Below are 16,979 nucleotides of genomic sequence, written 5' to 3'. Positions count from 1 at the left end.
TTCTTTATGCAGCGCCCCCATAGGCCAGGAGGGGAACAGGTTGTAGTTCTGATTCCAATAGAACTGGACCAACAGGAGGGGAAGATGTCCTAAATTATTATTAATTGTCTCAAAATGATGTCAGATGGTGGCTGATTTCAGATCTGGTCACGTTTGCTTGGATCTCATTATTCTCCATATTTAACCTCCTGGCAGAAAAGCAGCTAAAGTCTCTGAAACGTTTAGTTTCTCTCCAAGCTTCACTAGTTTCTGTTCTTTCCAGACTGGAAACTCATTTTAAGTCCTAATGTGATGAATATGAGGAAGGAAGGACTGCAATGGAAACCAGGCTGAACTCAGATCCACTGACAGGAACTGATGGGGGCAGAAGCTGGTCGGGATCTCCTCCAGCAGGGGGCGCCAGCAGACATTCTCAGTGACTCTGTGGTTCGGGTTCCAGAAGAGGTCAGAACCTCCGGATGGGCTGAAGCTCGGCTCTGATCCAATCAGAGAGTCGATAAGGAAACCAGAATCTACCTCCTGAGAGACAAACCCGCAGCTCCGCCAGGTGGGCGGGGTTAACGCGGTAAGCCCCGCCCCCGCAGGATAAAAGCCAGTTCCTGGTTCTGCTCCTCCAGAGAGCTCTCCTGCCCCAGCATGTTTCCCCCGCTGATGCTCAGCCTGCCCCGCAGCCCGGAGGCCAACACCACGGCGGCCTTGGACTGGACCCAGGTGAGTTCGGGACATGTCTCTGATTCTGCTCTAAAAGCTGCCAAATTATCTGGAAAAGCAGCAAAACCCTCATTATTTCATCTGGAGAAAGGAAGTTTTTCCATTTAATTATTGGAACATCAAATTTAAACTTTTGAAACTTCAGTAAAAAAAAAAAAAGTGGACTTCTTTCATTGGTATAGAAACTATAAACATGTAATGAAGTGTTTCTGGTTCTTTATTTCTTTCCGTTTATTTTAGTTTTAACGCTGTGGGTCATTATTCCCTCCGCACAGACTGACAGGCTCTGGGTCCAGGGAGCCGAACCGGTTCCGTCGCAGCAGATTCTCCTCATTGATCCCTCAATAGTTCACTTTCCTGTTGGATCCAGTAATTGGGATTAACAGCAGTAATCTGGATTATTAAACCTCAGATTTTCACCAAGTTATTCCTTCATTTAGAAATGTTCTGGAATATTTTACCCAAAAACAAAATCCTAAAATGAGCAAAGACTAAATTTAATAGCAGGTTTATGTATTTCATTTGCTAACTGCATATTTAGTGTAAAAGTGAACACCATGCTTTGTAAATATTTCACTTTAGTTATTAAGATAAATATAGTTTAATTATCGAATTAAATATGTAACTAAAGTTTATCTTAATAAAGTTTTTGCTCGATTTAAATATTTTGATTGATAAATTTTCCTTTATGTTCAACTTAATATTTGAGTGAGACGAACGCTTTGGGAGGTAAAGAGAAGATCCGTATCAGCATCGGTTCTGATGGGTTCTGGTCGGTTCTGCAGGGTTCTGGTCGGTTCTGCTGGGTTCTGGTCGGTTCTGCAGGGTTCTGCTGGGTTCTGGTCGGTTCTGCTGGGTTCTGGTCGGTTCTGCTGGGTTCTGGTCGGTTCTGCTGGGTTCTGGTCGGTTCTGCAGGGTTCTGAACGTGCTGTTTTCCCCTGCAGGTGTACGAAGCGGTCCGGTGGATCCAGCTCATCATGGCGTCGTTCAGGTCGGTTCCTCGGATTAAATGACATTTATTTGTTTCTGCAGTGAAAACATTTCAGGAAGGAACAGATTTTAGGCTAATTTTAGCTGTTCTGGACGTCTTGGTCCGGTTCTGGTTCTGCCGGTTCTGGTTCTGGACGTCAAGGTGACGTTTCCATGGCGATGCAGAGGTAGATGAGAAGCAAAGGTCTTTAAAAGATTTTGAAATAAAAGTTACATTTGTTTTTATATTTCATATATTTTATTGAAAGTTTATAGTAAATTTCTTTAAAAAGGACAAAATGTGTAAATGACAGACAGACAGACAAAGTTCCTGTTTGTGCAGAGCTACGATAGTTTCATTTAATTTAGCTAAACTTATGTTAGTTTGTAATTTACCTGAGAAAATATTTGAAAGGATGTTGAGATTTTTGCTCATTTCTTTCATTTCGGCTTCGCTTGCAGTAGTTTCTCCTTGATTTGTGTTTCATCCTGGTTCAGAAACATTCAATGTGTTTTAATATCACTTTTAAACATTTTCTCTGAATATTTGCAGCATTGTTGGCTCTGGCTCCATCATCTCCCTGATTATTCCCAGACTCAGCCAGACGCCCGAGGTCAGTGCCTTCGAGGTCGTCCGGCTGACCTTTGACCTGAGGGGTCAGAGGTCCGGTGTCTGACTGCCGCTGTCCTGTTTGCAGCTGCAGCCTCTGTTCCAGCTGAGCGTGGCCGACCTGCTGCTCGCCGCCTGCTGGCTGGTTGGCGCCGTCCTCTACTCTCAGCGCTGCGACCGCCTGAGCCTGCTCTGCTACAACCTGCACACCGTGGAGCAGGTAACGGCCGCGCCGCCGCTCCGGGGAGTCTGGCGGGATTTCTGGGGAACTTTGAGGGATTTCTATGAGTTTTATCGGGAAGTGGCTCCTTTTTCCTCCTCAAAGCCTTCACTGTTAGAAAATCTCAGCTTCCTCAAACAGAAACCGCAGCCTGGACCCGTCAGAAGCAGCTGCAGGCTGAGCTGCTGGTTCCCACTGAAACATTTCAGTGGATTCAACTCAAAAATCCTGTTTGGTTTCAATGAAAGATGACTATTATGATAATGATTAAGATAAAAAAACAAACGATATTACTTATTTTTTAGGTAACTGAACCACAAACATGAATATTGAAAAACATTTCCATATGAAACAGGATCCTGAAGATAAAAATAAAAAGTGTGATTTTTTTTCACTGAACTAAGATGAAATTTATTGAACAAACTAAATTTGTTCAAACTGTAAAAATAACACAGATTTATTATTTATCATCAGTAACTGAAAATTATCCTACAGTAGATCAAAACTGATCATTTATAACAAAATATGTTATAAATGGTACGACAGATTCTCATCCCTAATTTGAACAACAGCAAATGATGCAAATCGGAGAGTAGTAGGAGAAAGTAGCAGAATGAGAAAAGATCAGTTCAGCCAGGTGTAAAAATAAAGTTTAAAGTGAATAAAATTGATTCAGGTTAAGTTTGTGAGAATTTAGAGGCTGGAGAACATTTTGTTTTTCTGAGATTAAAGCATAAACATTTTGTTTTTAGCTTTAGAAAGTTCCTCTGAAAGTAGAGTTTAGTGTTTTCTGTTTTCAGGTTTTATTTTTGACACCAGGAGCTGAACTGGAAGCTGCTGTCTGGGGTTTTCCCACCGCAGCAGCTTTGAGTTTTACATTTGGCAGATAAATCCTGTGGGGTCAACAGTCAGCCACAGAGGTCAATCACATAACATGAAATATGATATAGATCACATGCCATAAAAAACACATCAACCCCTCATATCAAAATAAAGTGTCGTCACTTGGTTGATGCAGAGGCTGGCCTCACCAGTTGGGGGCGGTAATGTTCCTTCACTTGCATTACAACGAAAAATTCTTAGGTCACTGCGCATGCGTAAACAGGCGCTAAGTGCCGCAAAGCTAGCTCGATAAGGAGTTTTCTCCCATTTCTAACCCTTAAACTTAAAACGTGAATAAAAGTAAATACTGCAGCCGGAAGAAGACAAAAGTGGATGATTTTTAATATATAAATACAGTTGAGTCCATTTTATTTGTTGGCTTATTCCTCCATTTTGTCCTGAGTCGTTGCTCGGTGGTGAAACCGGGTCGGATTCCAGTCCGGGCCCGGCGGTTCCTCTTTCGCTCCGGTATTTGGCGGTTTGGGTTTGGATGTGAAACCCAGAGCTCTTTCAAAGCCATGACGTCATTTTCACTTTACGTGACGCATTCCAAGTTAGAAAGTAAGCAGGACAACAGAACCTAAACTGGACCTCGAGGACGGGAAGCAGGCGGGATCAGCAGGTTCCGGCCCGTTTGGCTCAAACAACCAGAACCTATCCTGAACTGGGTCACTGAGGAGGAAATGGAGCAGCAGGACCAGGACGCAGAAACACGCCTGACCTACATCTATTGTCCGCCCGAGCTGCTGGTTTAACTCGTTACTGTCGGAACCAGACGGACCGTTTTGTTCTGTTTCAGATTCTGTACATGGCCTCCTTCTTCTTCACGCTGAACTACGTGTGGAACCTTTACACGCTGACCAGAGAGAAGTTCAACAGCTGCTTCAGCGGCTACTCCATACAGGTAGCCATATTTGAATGGTAGCCATGTTGAATAGTAGCCATGTTGAATAGTAGCCATGTTGAATAGTAGCCATGTTGAATAGTAGCCATGTTGAATAGTAGCCATGTTGAACGGTAGCCATGTTGAACAGTAGCCATGTTGAACAGTAGCCATGTTGAATAGTAGCCATGTTTGAACGGTAGCCATGTTGAACAGTAGCCATGTTGAATAGTAGCCATGTTGAACGGTAGCCATGTTGAACGGTAGCCATGTTGAACAGTAGCCATGTTGAACAGTAGCCATGTTGAACAGTAGCCATGTTGAATAGTAGCCATGTTGAACGGTAGCCATGTTGAACGGTAGCCATGTTGAACAGTAGCCATGTTGAATAGTAGCCATGTTGAACGGTAGCCATGTTGAACGGTAGCCATGTTGAACAGTAGCCATGTTGAACAGTAGCCATGTTGAACAGTAGCCATGTTGAATAGTAGCCATGTTGAACGGTAGCCATGTTGAACGGTAGCCATGTTGAACAGTAGCCATGTTGAACAGTAGCCATGTTGAACAGTAGCCATGTTGAATAGTAGCCATGTTTGAACGGTAGCCATGTTGAACAGTAGCCATGTTGAACAGTAGCCATGTTGAATAGTAGCCATGTTGAACGGTAGCCATGTTGAATAGTAGCCATGTTGAACGGTAGCCATGTTGAATAGTAGCCATGTTGAACAGTAGCCATGTTGAACAGTAGCCATGTTGAACAGTAGCCATGTTGAATAGTAGCCATGTTTGAACGGTAGCCATGTTGAACAGTAGCCATGTTGAACAGTAGCCATGTTGAATAGTAGCCATGTTGAACGGTAGCCATGTTGAACAGTAGCCATGTTGAACGGTAGCCATGTTGAACGGTAGCCATGTTGAATAGTAGCCATGTTGAACAGTAGCCATGTTGAACAGTAGCCATGTTGAACAGTAGCCATGTTTGAACGGTAGCCATGTTGAACAGTAGCCATGTTGAACGGTAGCCATGTTGAATAGTAGCTCCAGAGCCATATTAAAGATCCATTAAGCAGCAGAAGCTTTAATCAGATTCAACATAACTTTTATTTTATCGTTTTTGTCTTCTTCTGTTTGAAGTGACATTAAAGCTATCTGCTTTCTATGGAAGGCCATTTCTGCCAAAAGACAAAAATAAGAGCCAAACAGGAAGTCATAATTTGAAGTTTTAAAGTTGTAACTATGAGACACTGGATAATCTCATAACAGTTTAACATGCTTTATCTAAACATTATGTTAGCTTTGCTCTGTCAACTCATTCATGTTGACATAGAGTAGCTTTATGTAAAGTTGTCTTTCTATTTCTTAAATAATATTGAAAGGTTGTAAATGTGTTAGCTTGGTTTAGCCTTTAGGAAGAGGAAATCTAAAGCTAAAATGTTCATAAGAAGTATTATTATTATTAAAGAAGCAAACAGTCTTTAAAATGTTTATGTCCATATTTTGCCATAAAACCAGGTGAGCGTTAAACATCTGTTGGTTCCTGGATGAGGTTCTGATTCTTGGCATCTTTTCTTTCCTCAGTTTTCCAACACCATGTCGCTGAAAGCGAAAATGATTGCCGTGTTGTCAAGGTGAGTGCAGGCTGCAACCAGCAGCAGGTGAACCTGGACCGTTCTCCCCCCGCTGACCCGTTTCTCCCGTTTCAGTCTGGTTCCGACGCTGCTCATGGTCCCGGTCTTCGTACAAGGGAACGTCAGCCACTGCCAGGTCAACTTTAGTGAGCCGTACAGGTGAGGACTCGTCTGAGACAGGTTAGCGCGGCGGCGCTGCTGTCCGGAGCTGATGCTGTGTCTGTGTTGCAGGTGTCTGCTGATGCACACCGGAGCGCTGTTCCTGCAGCCGGGGCGGCAGCAGCTCAGCCGCAGCTGCAGCTTCCTGCACACCTACCAGATCGGAGTCTTCCTCAGCAGCTTCCTCCTCACCCTGCTGGGCATCACGGTGAGCTGAGGGGTAGAGGGGTAAAGCCCTGGGTGTATGTAGAGGGGTAAAACCCCGGGTGTATGTAGAGGGGTAAAGCCCTGGGTGTATGTAGAGGGGTAAAGCCCTGGGTGTATGTAGAGGGGTAAAACCCCGGGTGTATGTAGAGGGGTAAAGCCCTGGGTGTATGTAGAGGGGTAAAACCCCGGGTGTATGTAGAGGGGTAAAGCCCTGGGTGTATGTAGAGGGGTAAAGCCCTGGGTGTATGTAGAGGGGTAAAACCCCGGGTGTATGTAGAGGGGTAAAGCCCTGGGTGTATGTAGAGGGGTAAAACCCCGGGTGTATGTAGAGGGGTAAAACCCCGGGTGTATGTAGAGGGGTAAAACCCTGGGTGTTTGTAGAGGGGTAAAGCCCTGGGTGTATGTAGAGGGGTAAAGCCCTGGGTGTATGTAGAGGGGTAAAACCCTGGGTGTTTGTAGAGGGGTAAAGCCCTGGGTGTATGTAGAGGGGTAAAGCCCTGGGTGTATGTAGAAGGGTAAAGCCCTGGGTGTATGTAGAGGGGTAAAGCCCTGGGTGTATGTAGAGGGGTAAAGCCCTGGGTGTATGTAGAAGGGTAAAGCCCTGGGTGTATGTAGAGGGGTAAAGCCCTGGGTGTATGTAGAGGGGTAAAGCCCTGGGTGTATGTAGAGGGGTAAAGCCCTGGGTGTATGTAGAGGGGTAAAGCCCTGGGTGTATGTAGAGGGGTAAAGCCCTGGGTGTTTGTAGAGGGGTAAAGCCCTGGGTGTATGTAGAGGGGTAAAGCCCTGGGTGTATGTAGAGGGGTAAAGCCCTGGCTGTATGTAGAGGGGTAAAACCCTGGGTGTATGTAGAGGGGTAAAGCCCTGGGTGTATGTAGAGGGGTAAAGCCCTGGGTGTTTGTAGAGGGGTAAAGCCCTGGGTGTATGTAGAGGGGTAAAGCCCTGGGTGTATGTAGAGGGGTAAAGCCCTGGCTGTATGTAGAGGGGTAAAACCCTGGGTGTATGTAGAGGGGTAAAACCCCGGGTGTATGTAGAGGGGTAAAACCCCGGGTGTATGTAGAGGGGTAAAACCCCGGGTGTATGTAGAGGGGTAAAACCCCGGGTGTATGTAGAGGGGTAAAACCCCGGGTGTATGTAGAGGGGTAAAGCCCTGGGTGTATGTAGAGGGGTAAAACCCCGGGTGTATGTAGAGGGGTAAAGCCCTGGGTGTATGTAGAGGGGTAAAGCCCTGGGTGTATGTAGAGGGGTAAAGCCCTGGGTGTATGTAGAGGGGTAAAACCCTGGGTGTATGTAGAGGGGTAAAACCCCGGGTGTATGTAGAGGGGTAAAACCCCGGGTGTATGTAGAGGGGTAAAACCCCGGGTGTATGTAGAGGGGTAAAACCCCGGGTGTATGTAGAGGGGTAAAACCCCGGGTGTATGTAGAGGGGTAAAGCCCTGGGTGTAGGTAGAGGGGTAAAACCCTGTGTGTAGGTAGAGGGGTAAAGCCCTGGGTGTATGTAGAGGGGTAAAACCCCGGGTGTATGTAGAGGGGTAAAACCCTGTGTGTAGGTAGAGGGGTAAAGCCCTGGGTGTCAAGGCTTCATTTACCCTGACCTCTGACCCGGTTCCTGACCCGTCCACTCAGGTCTTATGATGCGAGTTTCGTTGTGGTTCTGTACGATGAGGTTCTGTGGTTCTGGTTCCAGGTTCTGGTGGTCAAGGCGCGGTGCGTTTACCGGCGGGCGGTGACGTCCAGCGGTTACCTCGGCAATGAGCAGCGAGCCTTGTTCCGGGTGATGGACGTGCGGATGCTGCTGTACCCACTAGTGTTCGTGTTCTGCTGGGGTCCAGGTGTGTTCCGGTTCTGATCCGTGACACCCGCCGCTCAGCGGGGCGATGGTGTCTCGTTTACCCTGTGCGTTCTGTTTCAGCCGTGGCGTTGGCGTTCCTGCGGGTGGCGAAGCCGTCGACGGGTCACGGTGTGGCGGGCGTCTGCCTCTACATATCTGAGGTCAGCGCGCTGCACTCGGCGCCGATCGGGTTGCTCCGGGCCGATACCTGGAGCTCCAACTGATCAGGCTTCACGTTTTAATCAAGAGATGTTTTGGTGATTTTTAAAGGGCCAGTGTCAGATTTTCCATCATGTCACATTTATTGTTCATAAATATAACAGCAGAAATGTACCGTTAGTTCTCTGATCTCCATGGCGACCATTCAGCTGTTGAAACACCTGGGTAGACCTAGCCCCGCCTCCCCCACTCTGCTCCTTCAGACTAGCCAGCAACAATTAGCAAACAACTGCTGAGCTTGTTATAGGAGCTGCTGCTCAAAGCAGTGCTGGTAAAAACATTAAAGGGTTAAAGAGGAGCCATATTGGGACGACTTCCTGGAGGCGGAGCTTCTTAAAGAGACAGAGGCACAATTTCAAGGTGCTAAGTCAGGAAGTAAATTTTCCTTAAAGTCATATTTAATAGAATTTCTTTTACAACTGCAAAGTGTAAATGAATTGTTGGTAAAATCCAGATGTTTGGTTGAGGAAGTTTTATTTTGTGAGAGAAGTTTAAAAAAACAACAACAAAGAAACACCTACACTGTAAATAATGATTGGAACAGAAAACTGAAAGTTTTCAGCTGGACCTTCTTAAAGGGACAGAGATCCAGTTTCAAGAAGTAATTTTTATAGCACCTGAAGGTAACATAGTCAGAAAGTGAAAACACCTGATGCTGCCTCTTTCAGGTCACTTTGTGTTGTTTTTGTTCCTGTTTCTGTTCTTAAAGTGACAGTGTGTATTTTCTAGGCCTTCACTTCGGCCTCTCAGGGTTTCCTCAACTGCCTGGTGTACGGCTGGACGCGCCTACACCTCCGCCGCGCTGGCCTGTCCTTCTTCTCCAGAGACCTGGACACGCAGACGCCGCTGCTGCGCTCCCAGCAGACCAGGAACTATCTCACCTGAGGGGGTCAGGGGGTGAGCGGCTCAGCAGCGGGTGGGGGTGGGGGCTTTTCTGCTGCTTTCTGCCACAAAGACTCGAGGCGTTAACTTTCGCTTTCCACCGGAGGAAAAACTCCGCGGCTGCATCTTCCACCTCTGGTCCTGAACCACCGAGGCGAGAAAAGAGGAAGAGAGAAGGGGGTTGAGAAAGGTCGCTCAGTCGGAGCGCTGTCAGCGACCTCTGACCTCAGGAAGTGAAATCATCAGTTTGGACTGACATGCTTTTATTTTGAAGTTTTTCAGCTTATAAAATTGCTTCAGTGACCAGAAATTACCTGAAAGGTTTTTACAAACTGGTTTAATTTAGATTTTTAGTTGTTTCATTTATTTTGTGGATTTTCTTTCTGAAAGTTGGCAGAATAAATAAAACTGACTATTAAGTTTTTAAAAAATTAACACGAGAAAAGAAATGTGAACTGGAAAACATTGAATTATTCGAAAATTTTAAAATCCCAACAATCAACTGAATGTAAAATTTATTCACATTTTTATTTTTCAACTCTTTCAACTTGTTACAATTTTATTCTTGTTTTTACAACTTATTTTATTTTACTGTTCCGACTTTCTCGTGTTATTTTTTTTAACTTTATTTTCTCATTCTGACTGTTTATAATAATATTACTTTATTTTTGTAATTTGAAGAAAAGTTTGAACTTAATTGTTGCATTTATTTTTCACCTTTTCTTTGCATCTCAGCATTTTTATGTTTCAGAACTAATAAAAGTGTCAAAGATTATTGATGGAAAACATAAAAAAAATAAAATGAACAGTAAAAAGTCAAACTGGTCGTTTGTTAAAGATGACAAGCAGAGTTCAGATGCTTAAGTTTTGGAAAACTGAAATTTTTGATGAGTTTCTTTCAGTTTTTAATTTCTGTACGGTGTTTTGCTGCCCCTCCCCAGCCTGTTTCCATCAGAGCAGCAGCTCTTCCTCTGCTCTCCTCCTGGGAGCAAAACTTGCACAGTTTGACCAAAATCATGAAACCGGAACTTCAGAGACCCGCAGCTTCTCAAACTAACTGATCTCTGTTGGTTCTGTCCGTCTGGACCCGGCCGACCGGAACCAGAGTTCCTCCCCTTGTTGGTCCCAGTTCATCCCTGCTGGTCCCAGTTGGCCCCGGTGGTCCCCTCTCGGACCAGGTACTAAGTAGTCTCCAGAATATAAGGTGTTCAGAACCGGAACATGTTTTGGTTCTTAACCGGCAGGTGATCAATTTCTGTTGCTTTGCGCCCTCTAGTGGAATAAAAATGACACAACACGTTCAGGCTTCATGTTTATTATCAGAAATGATGGAAAATTCAGTGATTCATGATGTTGTCACAGGCATTGTGGCAGTTGTCCCCGATCAGCCGGTAGTTCGGGCCTCCGGCTCCAACAAGGTCCGAGACCGTCTTGGTTCCCCGGAAGTCCTTGAACTTGTAGACCTGCAGACAGGAAGTGGGTCCATCATGAAACAATTTCCGGAAGGAAGTTGCCAAAGATTTTTTATTTATTTATTTATTTTTTTTTGGAAGCTGCCAAAGAGCTTCTGTGGCGCTGCTCGCACATGACGTCACGGTTTCCCGGATGTTCGGACAAACAGCGCCGACAGAATGGCGACATCTGAATAGCGTAATGTTGGAGCGTAATGACGTCTCTGGAGCTTCGGTTCAAGATTCTCAGGTACAGAAGCTCAGTGAGGACAAACTTCACGATGGTTGAAGGCCACGTTGGTCCAGAGAAGCATTTTCCTTCCTAGCTAATGCTAACGCTAATGCTAATGCTAACTGGGCCGCCTGGTCCCGCTTGCCTCGGACATCGCCTCAGTATTGGTAAATATATCGATTCATTGTTGGTTTTTCTAGTTTAGTATCAGTTCAGAAGAAGATGAATGACATCCGGGTCCTTTACTGAATTTGGTGCTTTTTGTGTCTTTATCTCAAAGATTTCCATGTAATGCAAAAAACATTATTTGAGAAAATCAAGCACTGGTGATATCCATGTGTCCTGGTAATGCAACATGCAAACATATTTTAAAAATGATGTTTTGATAGTTTTTATGTGTTGTGGAGGTCAGCCATGTTCCCACTGTTAACTCTTCACTGAATATAAAACAAATACAAATAGCCAGAAACTGAAAGTTATTTATAATAACATAAACATTTTTATTATACTTTAACACAAAAAAAGAATTAGGATAAAACACATGAATTATTTATAAAACAGAACTTTTTAATCACGTCTCTCCAGTTTTGTTTAACCCAGTAACAACAAACCAATCCCTCTTTTTTTATAAATAATGGTTCAGTCCAATTTCCTGAACAACCCGGAAGTGACATCACTGCAGGCTCTTCCTGCTCCCACTGTGAAGATTTAAATGTTAGGATTTAAATGTCTTACCTATATTTGATTATTTCAATCCATAGATCATCAAGTTCAACCTTCCAACACCGTTTTGCATGTAAATTACATTTATTGTCTTTGAAACATGTATTAATTTCTTGTTTTCATCATATCATATGTTGCTGATGTGGACTTTTGACAACTTTTAGTAAAAATCTTCAGTCCGTAACGTTGGACTGTTGTTAAGCCAGTTGATGGGTTCATTTGTCCAAAACTAAAGTGGCTGCCATGCGCTGTTCCAAATTCAGCAGCTTGACGACTTGCAATCAGTATAAATCTGCAAAAAATCACATTTTTATTTAACGGACCTGGACGTTTCCATCAGGAACCTCAGAGGAATAAGCAGGTTGGAGGTGATGCTGCTCCGTCTGCTTCGTCTCAGCCTTGTTTTGTAGCCTGCTACAGCAGCCTTTCCAGATGCTACAAGCATCTGGAAACAGAGACTTTTCTCCAGAAACTCACCCTGTTGATCAGCGGCGTTTGAAACAAAAGAGCAGGTGGAGAAAAAGGAACGCTGGAAACAAACTAATGTGGAAAAATGGGCGACTTTTTCACAGAAACAAACTGGTGTTTAGTAACATCAAATGAGATGGTAAAAACATATGGAGGAGAAAGTTGTATAATTTAAGTATTCTCGTGATGTCCCATAAATGTCTTATAGTCAGAACAAACATGCAGCTTTCCCACAGTCACTGGTCTCAAAAACCAGTCCAAACTGGTTCTGGACTGGGGAAAGTCCGGCTTCTCGAATTTTCTCAATGTCAGCTAACAGTTGGATCCCAGAAACCCAACCAGTCAAAACAACATCAACCAGTCCTGACCACTAACACTTGGTGGCGCTGTTGTACCTCAGATGTTTGGTATGTTTGCTGCTCACCTCCCACCTGGAGCTCATGTGTCAAGCATCGGTCACCACCGTCTGAGAGAAAATCCCGTATCCGCCTCCTTTATGGATCAACCACTGAGATTGGTCAGCCAGAGTCACTCTGCAGAGAAACCACAAGGTTACAGAGCTGCCATCTTGAAGGTTACAGAGCCGCCATCTTGAAGGTTTCAGAGCCGCCATCTTGAGGGTTACAGAGCCCCATCTTGAAGGTTTCAGAGCCGCCATCTTGAAGGTCACAGAGCCGCCATCTTGAAGTGATGTGAAATTTACCTCTGATTGCTATAACTAACCTCACCACAAGATGGCGATACTTACTCAATACTGGCCCTTTAACTCCTGAAAAAAGACTCCAGAGAGAAAACCGGATTTGAAGCTGTTCTGATCACAGCTGATCAGTTCTGACCCAAACAGATCAGAACCGGATCCAACAACTCAAACCGGGTTTAAATTATAGATCTGAGAAAGGAACCAGGAGCTCTCAGGATCAGTTACCATGACAACACAGATGATACTCATCCCTAAATTACAACGTCACCAGCTGACCTTCGAACCCACCTGAGGACAGAAACGTGTGGATGGAAAGAAACAAAACTGAAGGTCCAGTCTTTGGACCTAAAGAGGAACAATCTAGAGTCATAGATCTAGAGTTATGAATCTAGAGTTATAAATCTGGAGTCAGATTCAGCTCGTCCGGCTGGAAACTAGAACTTAGGCTGACCTCTGACCTTCAAAGCCACATAAAGAAGGTTCCAAAGTTGGTCTTCCATCAGCTGAAGAACATTTTAAAGATCTGCTACTGCTGGATCAACCTTCCAGGTCTCCTGGTTCTGGTTCTGCATAGAAGCATTCAGCTTCTATGCTCCACAGATCTGGAACAAACTTCCAGAAAACTGCAGAGCAGCCGAAACACTGAGTTCCCTTAAGGCTCGAACCGTCTGGTTGGAGCAACAGAACCATGATCAGTGGAGCGTTGAGCAACATGTTGATTTTGATGGCACTTTGATAAGTTCTGGTTCCGTAGTTGATGACTGGATGTTTCCTGGCTGCTGAGTTGAGCTCCAGCTCCATCGGTTCTCCAGGATCTTTGCTAAACTTTACATTTATCAGGAGGTTTCAGTTTCACTGACCGAACGCCGCAGTGGCTGATGACTCCACATGTAAAAGGAAGGTTTCCCAGCGGCCGCCGCATCGCCTCCGCCAGGTGAACCCGCTTGTTGTAGAGGTCGGTCAGGTCGGAACCGGACAGGTCGTAGCTGAGGGGGCCGGTGGATCCTGTTGGAAAACAGTCAGTCGGGCTGCAAACCGCGGAGCGGTTCTGAAGGCGCCTCACCTCCAGACGACGACTCCACAGAACCGACCAGCAGAACCAGAGCGGCTGAACACAGCAGAACTCTGCAGAACATCATGGTGGACAGGTCTGTGGCCGGAGGTCCGGCCCAGCTAATAAAGAGTCCAGAACCTCCTCCCACTCGGCGCTCACTGGGCTTTTCTACTGCAGATTTCATAACAGCAGCAGAGGCTGAAAGTCCAACAGGCAGAAAAACACGAGCTGGTTCTGCAGAACCACCTCTAAGGAACAAACTGCAGCTTGTTGGATCTTTCAGGTTCATGTTATTCAGTCATTTATTAATGTCGGGTTCAAAAATTTTTTAGTTTGAAAACTAGTTTGTGTCTAAAACTGTTTTTAGCTACAAGCTAAATATAATTTTATTTTCCAAACAACGTTTTTCTCTTTACATTAAATATTTAGAGCTAACTGATTAGCTAAAATATTTATCTTGTGAATTGAATATTTGATTGGAAAATAAATATTAGCATGCTAACTAAGAATTCAGTTAAGCTAAATATGCAGCATCTTAACTACATTTTATTTACAAACTAAATATTTGGTTAGGAGCTAAGTTATTAGCTACAAGATCTAGCTTCTTAACTTTAGCTTTTGGCTAAATATTGAGCTTCTTACTAGCTAACTACTTAGTTAGCAAACTAAACATTTAGTATGGAGTGAAATATTTAGCCAATATTTTAGCAAAATATTTGATTTGTATATGAAACACTTATTTAGTTTTAAATTCATATTTATAAATGAATGAATTACATGAACCTCTCTGTCTTTCTGTCATATCAGGCTGAATAACCCAGATTATTTCTATTCATTTTCAACTAGCTTAGCATAAATCTGCTATAAATTTGGGTTGCAGTTCCACTCCTGTCCGCTAGAGGGACTCACTCACATAATTTACCTTCATTTTGTCTTTTGATGATTTCTCCTCTCTGCTGTTAAAGAAACGTAAAATGTGTTTATACTCCTCAGCTGAGCGATGATATCTGATACCTGTTCTGGTTCTGGTTCTGCTCCGGTTTTGTTCTGGTTCTGTTCTGGTTCTGTTCCGGTTGTATTCTGGTTCTGCTCCGGTTCTGTTCCGGTTCTGTTCTGGTTCTGTTCCGGTTCTGTTCTGGTTCTGTTCCGGTTGTATTCTGTTTCTGTTCTGGTTCTGTTCTGGTTCTGCACCGGTTCTGTTCTGGTTTTGCTCCGGTTCTGTTCTGGTTCTGCTCCGGTTCTGTTCTGGTTCTGCTCCGGTTCTGTTCCGGTTCTGTTCTGGTTCTGTTCCGGTTCTGTTCTGGTTCTGTTCCGGTTGTATTCTGTTTCTGTTCTGGTTCTGTTCTGGTTCTGCTCCGGTTCTGTTCTGGTTCTGTTCCGGTTCTGTTCTGGTTTTGCTCCGGTTCTGTTCTGGTTCTTCTCCGGTTGTATTCTGGTTCTGCTCCGGTTCTGTTGTGGTTCTGTTCAGGTTCTGCTCCGGTTCTGTTCTGGTTCTGTTCCGGTTCTGTTCTGGTTCTGTTCTGGTTCTGCACCGGTTCTGTTCTGGTTTTGCTCCGGTTCTGTTCTGGTTCTGTTCCGGTTCTGCTCTGGTTCTGCTCCGGTTCTGTTCTGGTTTTGCTCCGGTTCTGTTCTGGTTCTGCTCCGGTTCTGTTCTGGTTCTGTTCCGGTTCTGTTCTGGTTCTGCTCCGGTTCTGTTCTGGTTCTGTTCCGGTTCTGTTCTGGTTCTGTTCTGGTTCTGCACCGGTTCTGTTCTGGTTTTGCTCCGGTTCTGTTCTGGTTCTGCTCCGGTTCTGTTCTGGTTCTGTTCCGGTTCTGTTCTGGTTCTTTTCCGGTTCTGTTCTGGTTCTGCTCCGGTTCTGTTCTGGTTCTGTTCCGGTTCTGTTCTGGTTCTGCACCGGTTCTGTTCTGGTTTTGCTCCGGTTCTGTTCTGGTTCTGCTCCGGTTCTGTTCTGGTTCTGTTCCGGTTCTGTTCTGGTTCTGTTCCGGTTCTGTTCTGGTTTTGCTCCGGTTCTGTTCTGGTTCTGCTCCGGTTCTGTTCTGGTTCTGTTCTGGTTGTATTCTGGTTCTGTTCTGGTTCTGCTTCGGTTCTGTTCTGGTTCTGCTCCGGTTCTGTTCTGGTTCTGCTCCGGTTCTGTTCTGGTTCTGTTCCGGTTCTGTTCTGGTTCTGCTTCGCTTCTGCTCCGGTTCTGTTCTGGTTCTGTTCCGGTTCTGTTCTGGTTTTGCTCCGGTTCTGTTCTGGTTCTGCTCCGGTTCTGTTCTGGTTCTGTTCCGGTTCTATTCTGGTTCTGCTCCGGTTCTGTTCTGGTTCTGTTCTGGTTTTGCTCCGGTTCTGTTCTGGTTGTATTCTGGTTCTGCTCCGGTTCTGTTCTGGTTCTGTTCCGGTTCTGTTCTGGTTCTGCTCCGGTTCTGTTCTGGTTCTGTTCCGGTTCTGTTCTGGTTCTGTTCCGGTTCTGTTCTGGTTTTGCTCCGGTTCTGTTCTGGTTCTGCTCCGGTTCTGTTCTGGTTCTGTTCTGGTTGTATTCTGGTTCTGTTCTGGTTCTGCTTCGGTTCTGTTCTGGTTCTGCTCCGGTTCTGTTCTGGTTCTGCTCCGGTTCTGTTCTGGTTCTGTTCCGGTTCTGTTCTGGTTCTGCTTCGCTTCTGCTCCGGTTCTGTTCTGGTTCTGTTCTGGTTCTGTTCCGGTTCTGTTCTGGTTTTGCTCCGGTTCTGTTCTGGTTCTGCTCCGGTTCTGTTCTGGTTCTGTTCCGGTTCTATTCTGGTTCTGCTCCGGTTCTGTTCTGGTTCTGTTCTGGTTTTGCTCCGGTTCTGTTCTGGTTGTATTCTGGTTCTGCTCCGGTTCTGTTCTGGTTCTGTTCCGGTTCTGTTCTGGTTCTGCTCCGGTTCTGTTCTGGTTCTGTTCCGGTTCTGTTCTGGTTCTGCTCCGGTTCTGTTCTGGTTCTGTTCTGGTTCTGTTCCGGTTCTGTTCTGGTTCTGTTCTGGTTCTGCACCGGTTCTGTTCTGGTTTTGCTCCGGTTCTGTTCTGGTTCTGCTCCGGTTCTGTTCTGGTTCTGTTCCGGTTCTGTTCTGGTTCTGTTCCGGTTCTGTTCTGGTTTTGCTCCGGTTCTGTTCTGGTTCTGCTCCGGTTCTGTTCTGGTTCTGTTCTGGTTGTATTCTGGT

The 16,979-nt window shown here is 45.1% G+C and overlaps 2 protein-coding genes across 2 annotated transcripts; one reads left to right on the top strand and one right to left on the bottom strand.

Annotated features, from left to right (window-relative positions):
* Window positions 1–605: 605 nt before the first annotated feature.
* LOC129356531 (transmembrane protein 116-like) lies at window positions 606–9,943 on the top strand. The gene is made up of 11 exons (XM_055026113.1): window positions 606–711; window positions 1,656–1,702; window positions 2,234–2,294; window positions 2,379–2,510; window positions 4,192–4,296; window positions 5,854–5,903; window positions 5,979–6,062; window positions 6,135–6,270; window positions 7,954–8,098; window positions 8,179–8,258; window positions 9,046–9,943. Exons 1-11 carry the CDS (start codon window positions 637–639, stop codon window positions 9,199–9,201), a joined length of 1,071 nt encoding a protein of 356 aa, XP_054882088.1. The 5' UTR covers window positions 606–636; the 3' UTR covers window positions 9,202–9,943.
* Window positions 9,944–10,497: 554 nt separating this feature from the next.
* LOC129356520 (uncharacterized) lies at window positions 10,498–13,989 on the bottom strand. The gene is given in 4 exon segments (XM_055026106.1): window positions 10,498–10,661; window positions 12,497–12,605; window positions 13,633–13,777; window positions 13,836–13,989. Coding segments are annotated over 4 exon segments (456 nt in total). The 5' UTR covers window positions 13,912–13,989; the 3' UTR covers window positions 10,498–10,535.
* Window positions 13,990–16,979: the final 2,990 nt, after the last annotated feature.

This window comes from Poeciliopsis prolifica, unplaced genomic scaffold, assembly GCF_027474105.1.
Source record: "Poeciliopsis prolifica strain line A6 unplaced genomic scaffold, Auburn_PproV2 SCAFFOLD177, whole genome shotgun sequence".
NCBI lineage: Eukaryota > Metazoa > Chordata > Actinopteri > Cyprinodontiformes > Poeciliidae > Poeciliopsis > Poeciliopsis prolifica.
This window is presented reverse-complemented; position numbering and strand designations above follow the sequence as displayed.

What these genes read in the sequence shown, in the direction of transcription:
- LOC129356531 (XM_055026113.1), top strand. Translation starts at nt 637, where the DNA reads ATGTTTCCCCCGCTGATGCTCAGCCTGCCCCGCAGCCCGGAGGCCAAC. An exon ending in CTCATCATGGCGTCGTTCAG is followed by an intron (nt 1,703 to 2,233) that starts GTCGGTTCCTCG and finishes GAATATTTGCAG; the next exon opens with CATTGTTGGCTCTGGCTCCA. An exon ending in GACTCAGCCAGACGCCCGAG is followed by an intron (nt 2,295 to 2,378) that starts GTCAGTGCCTTC and finishes TCCTGTTTGCAG; the next exon opens with CTGCAGCCTCTGTTCCAGCT.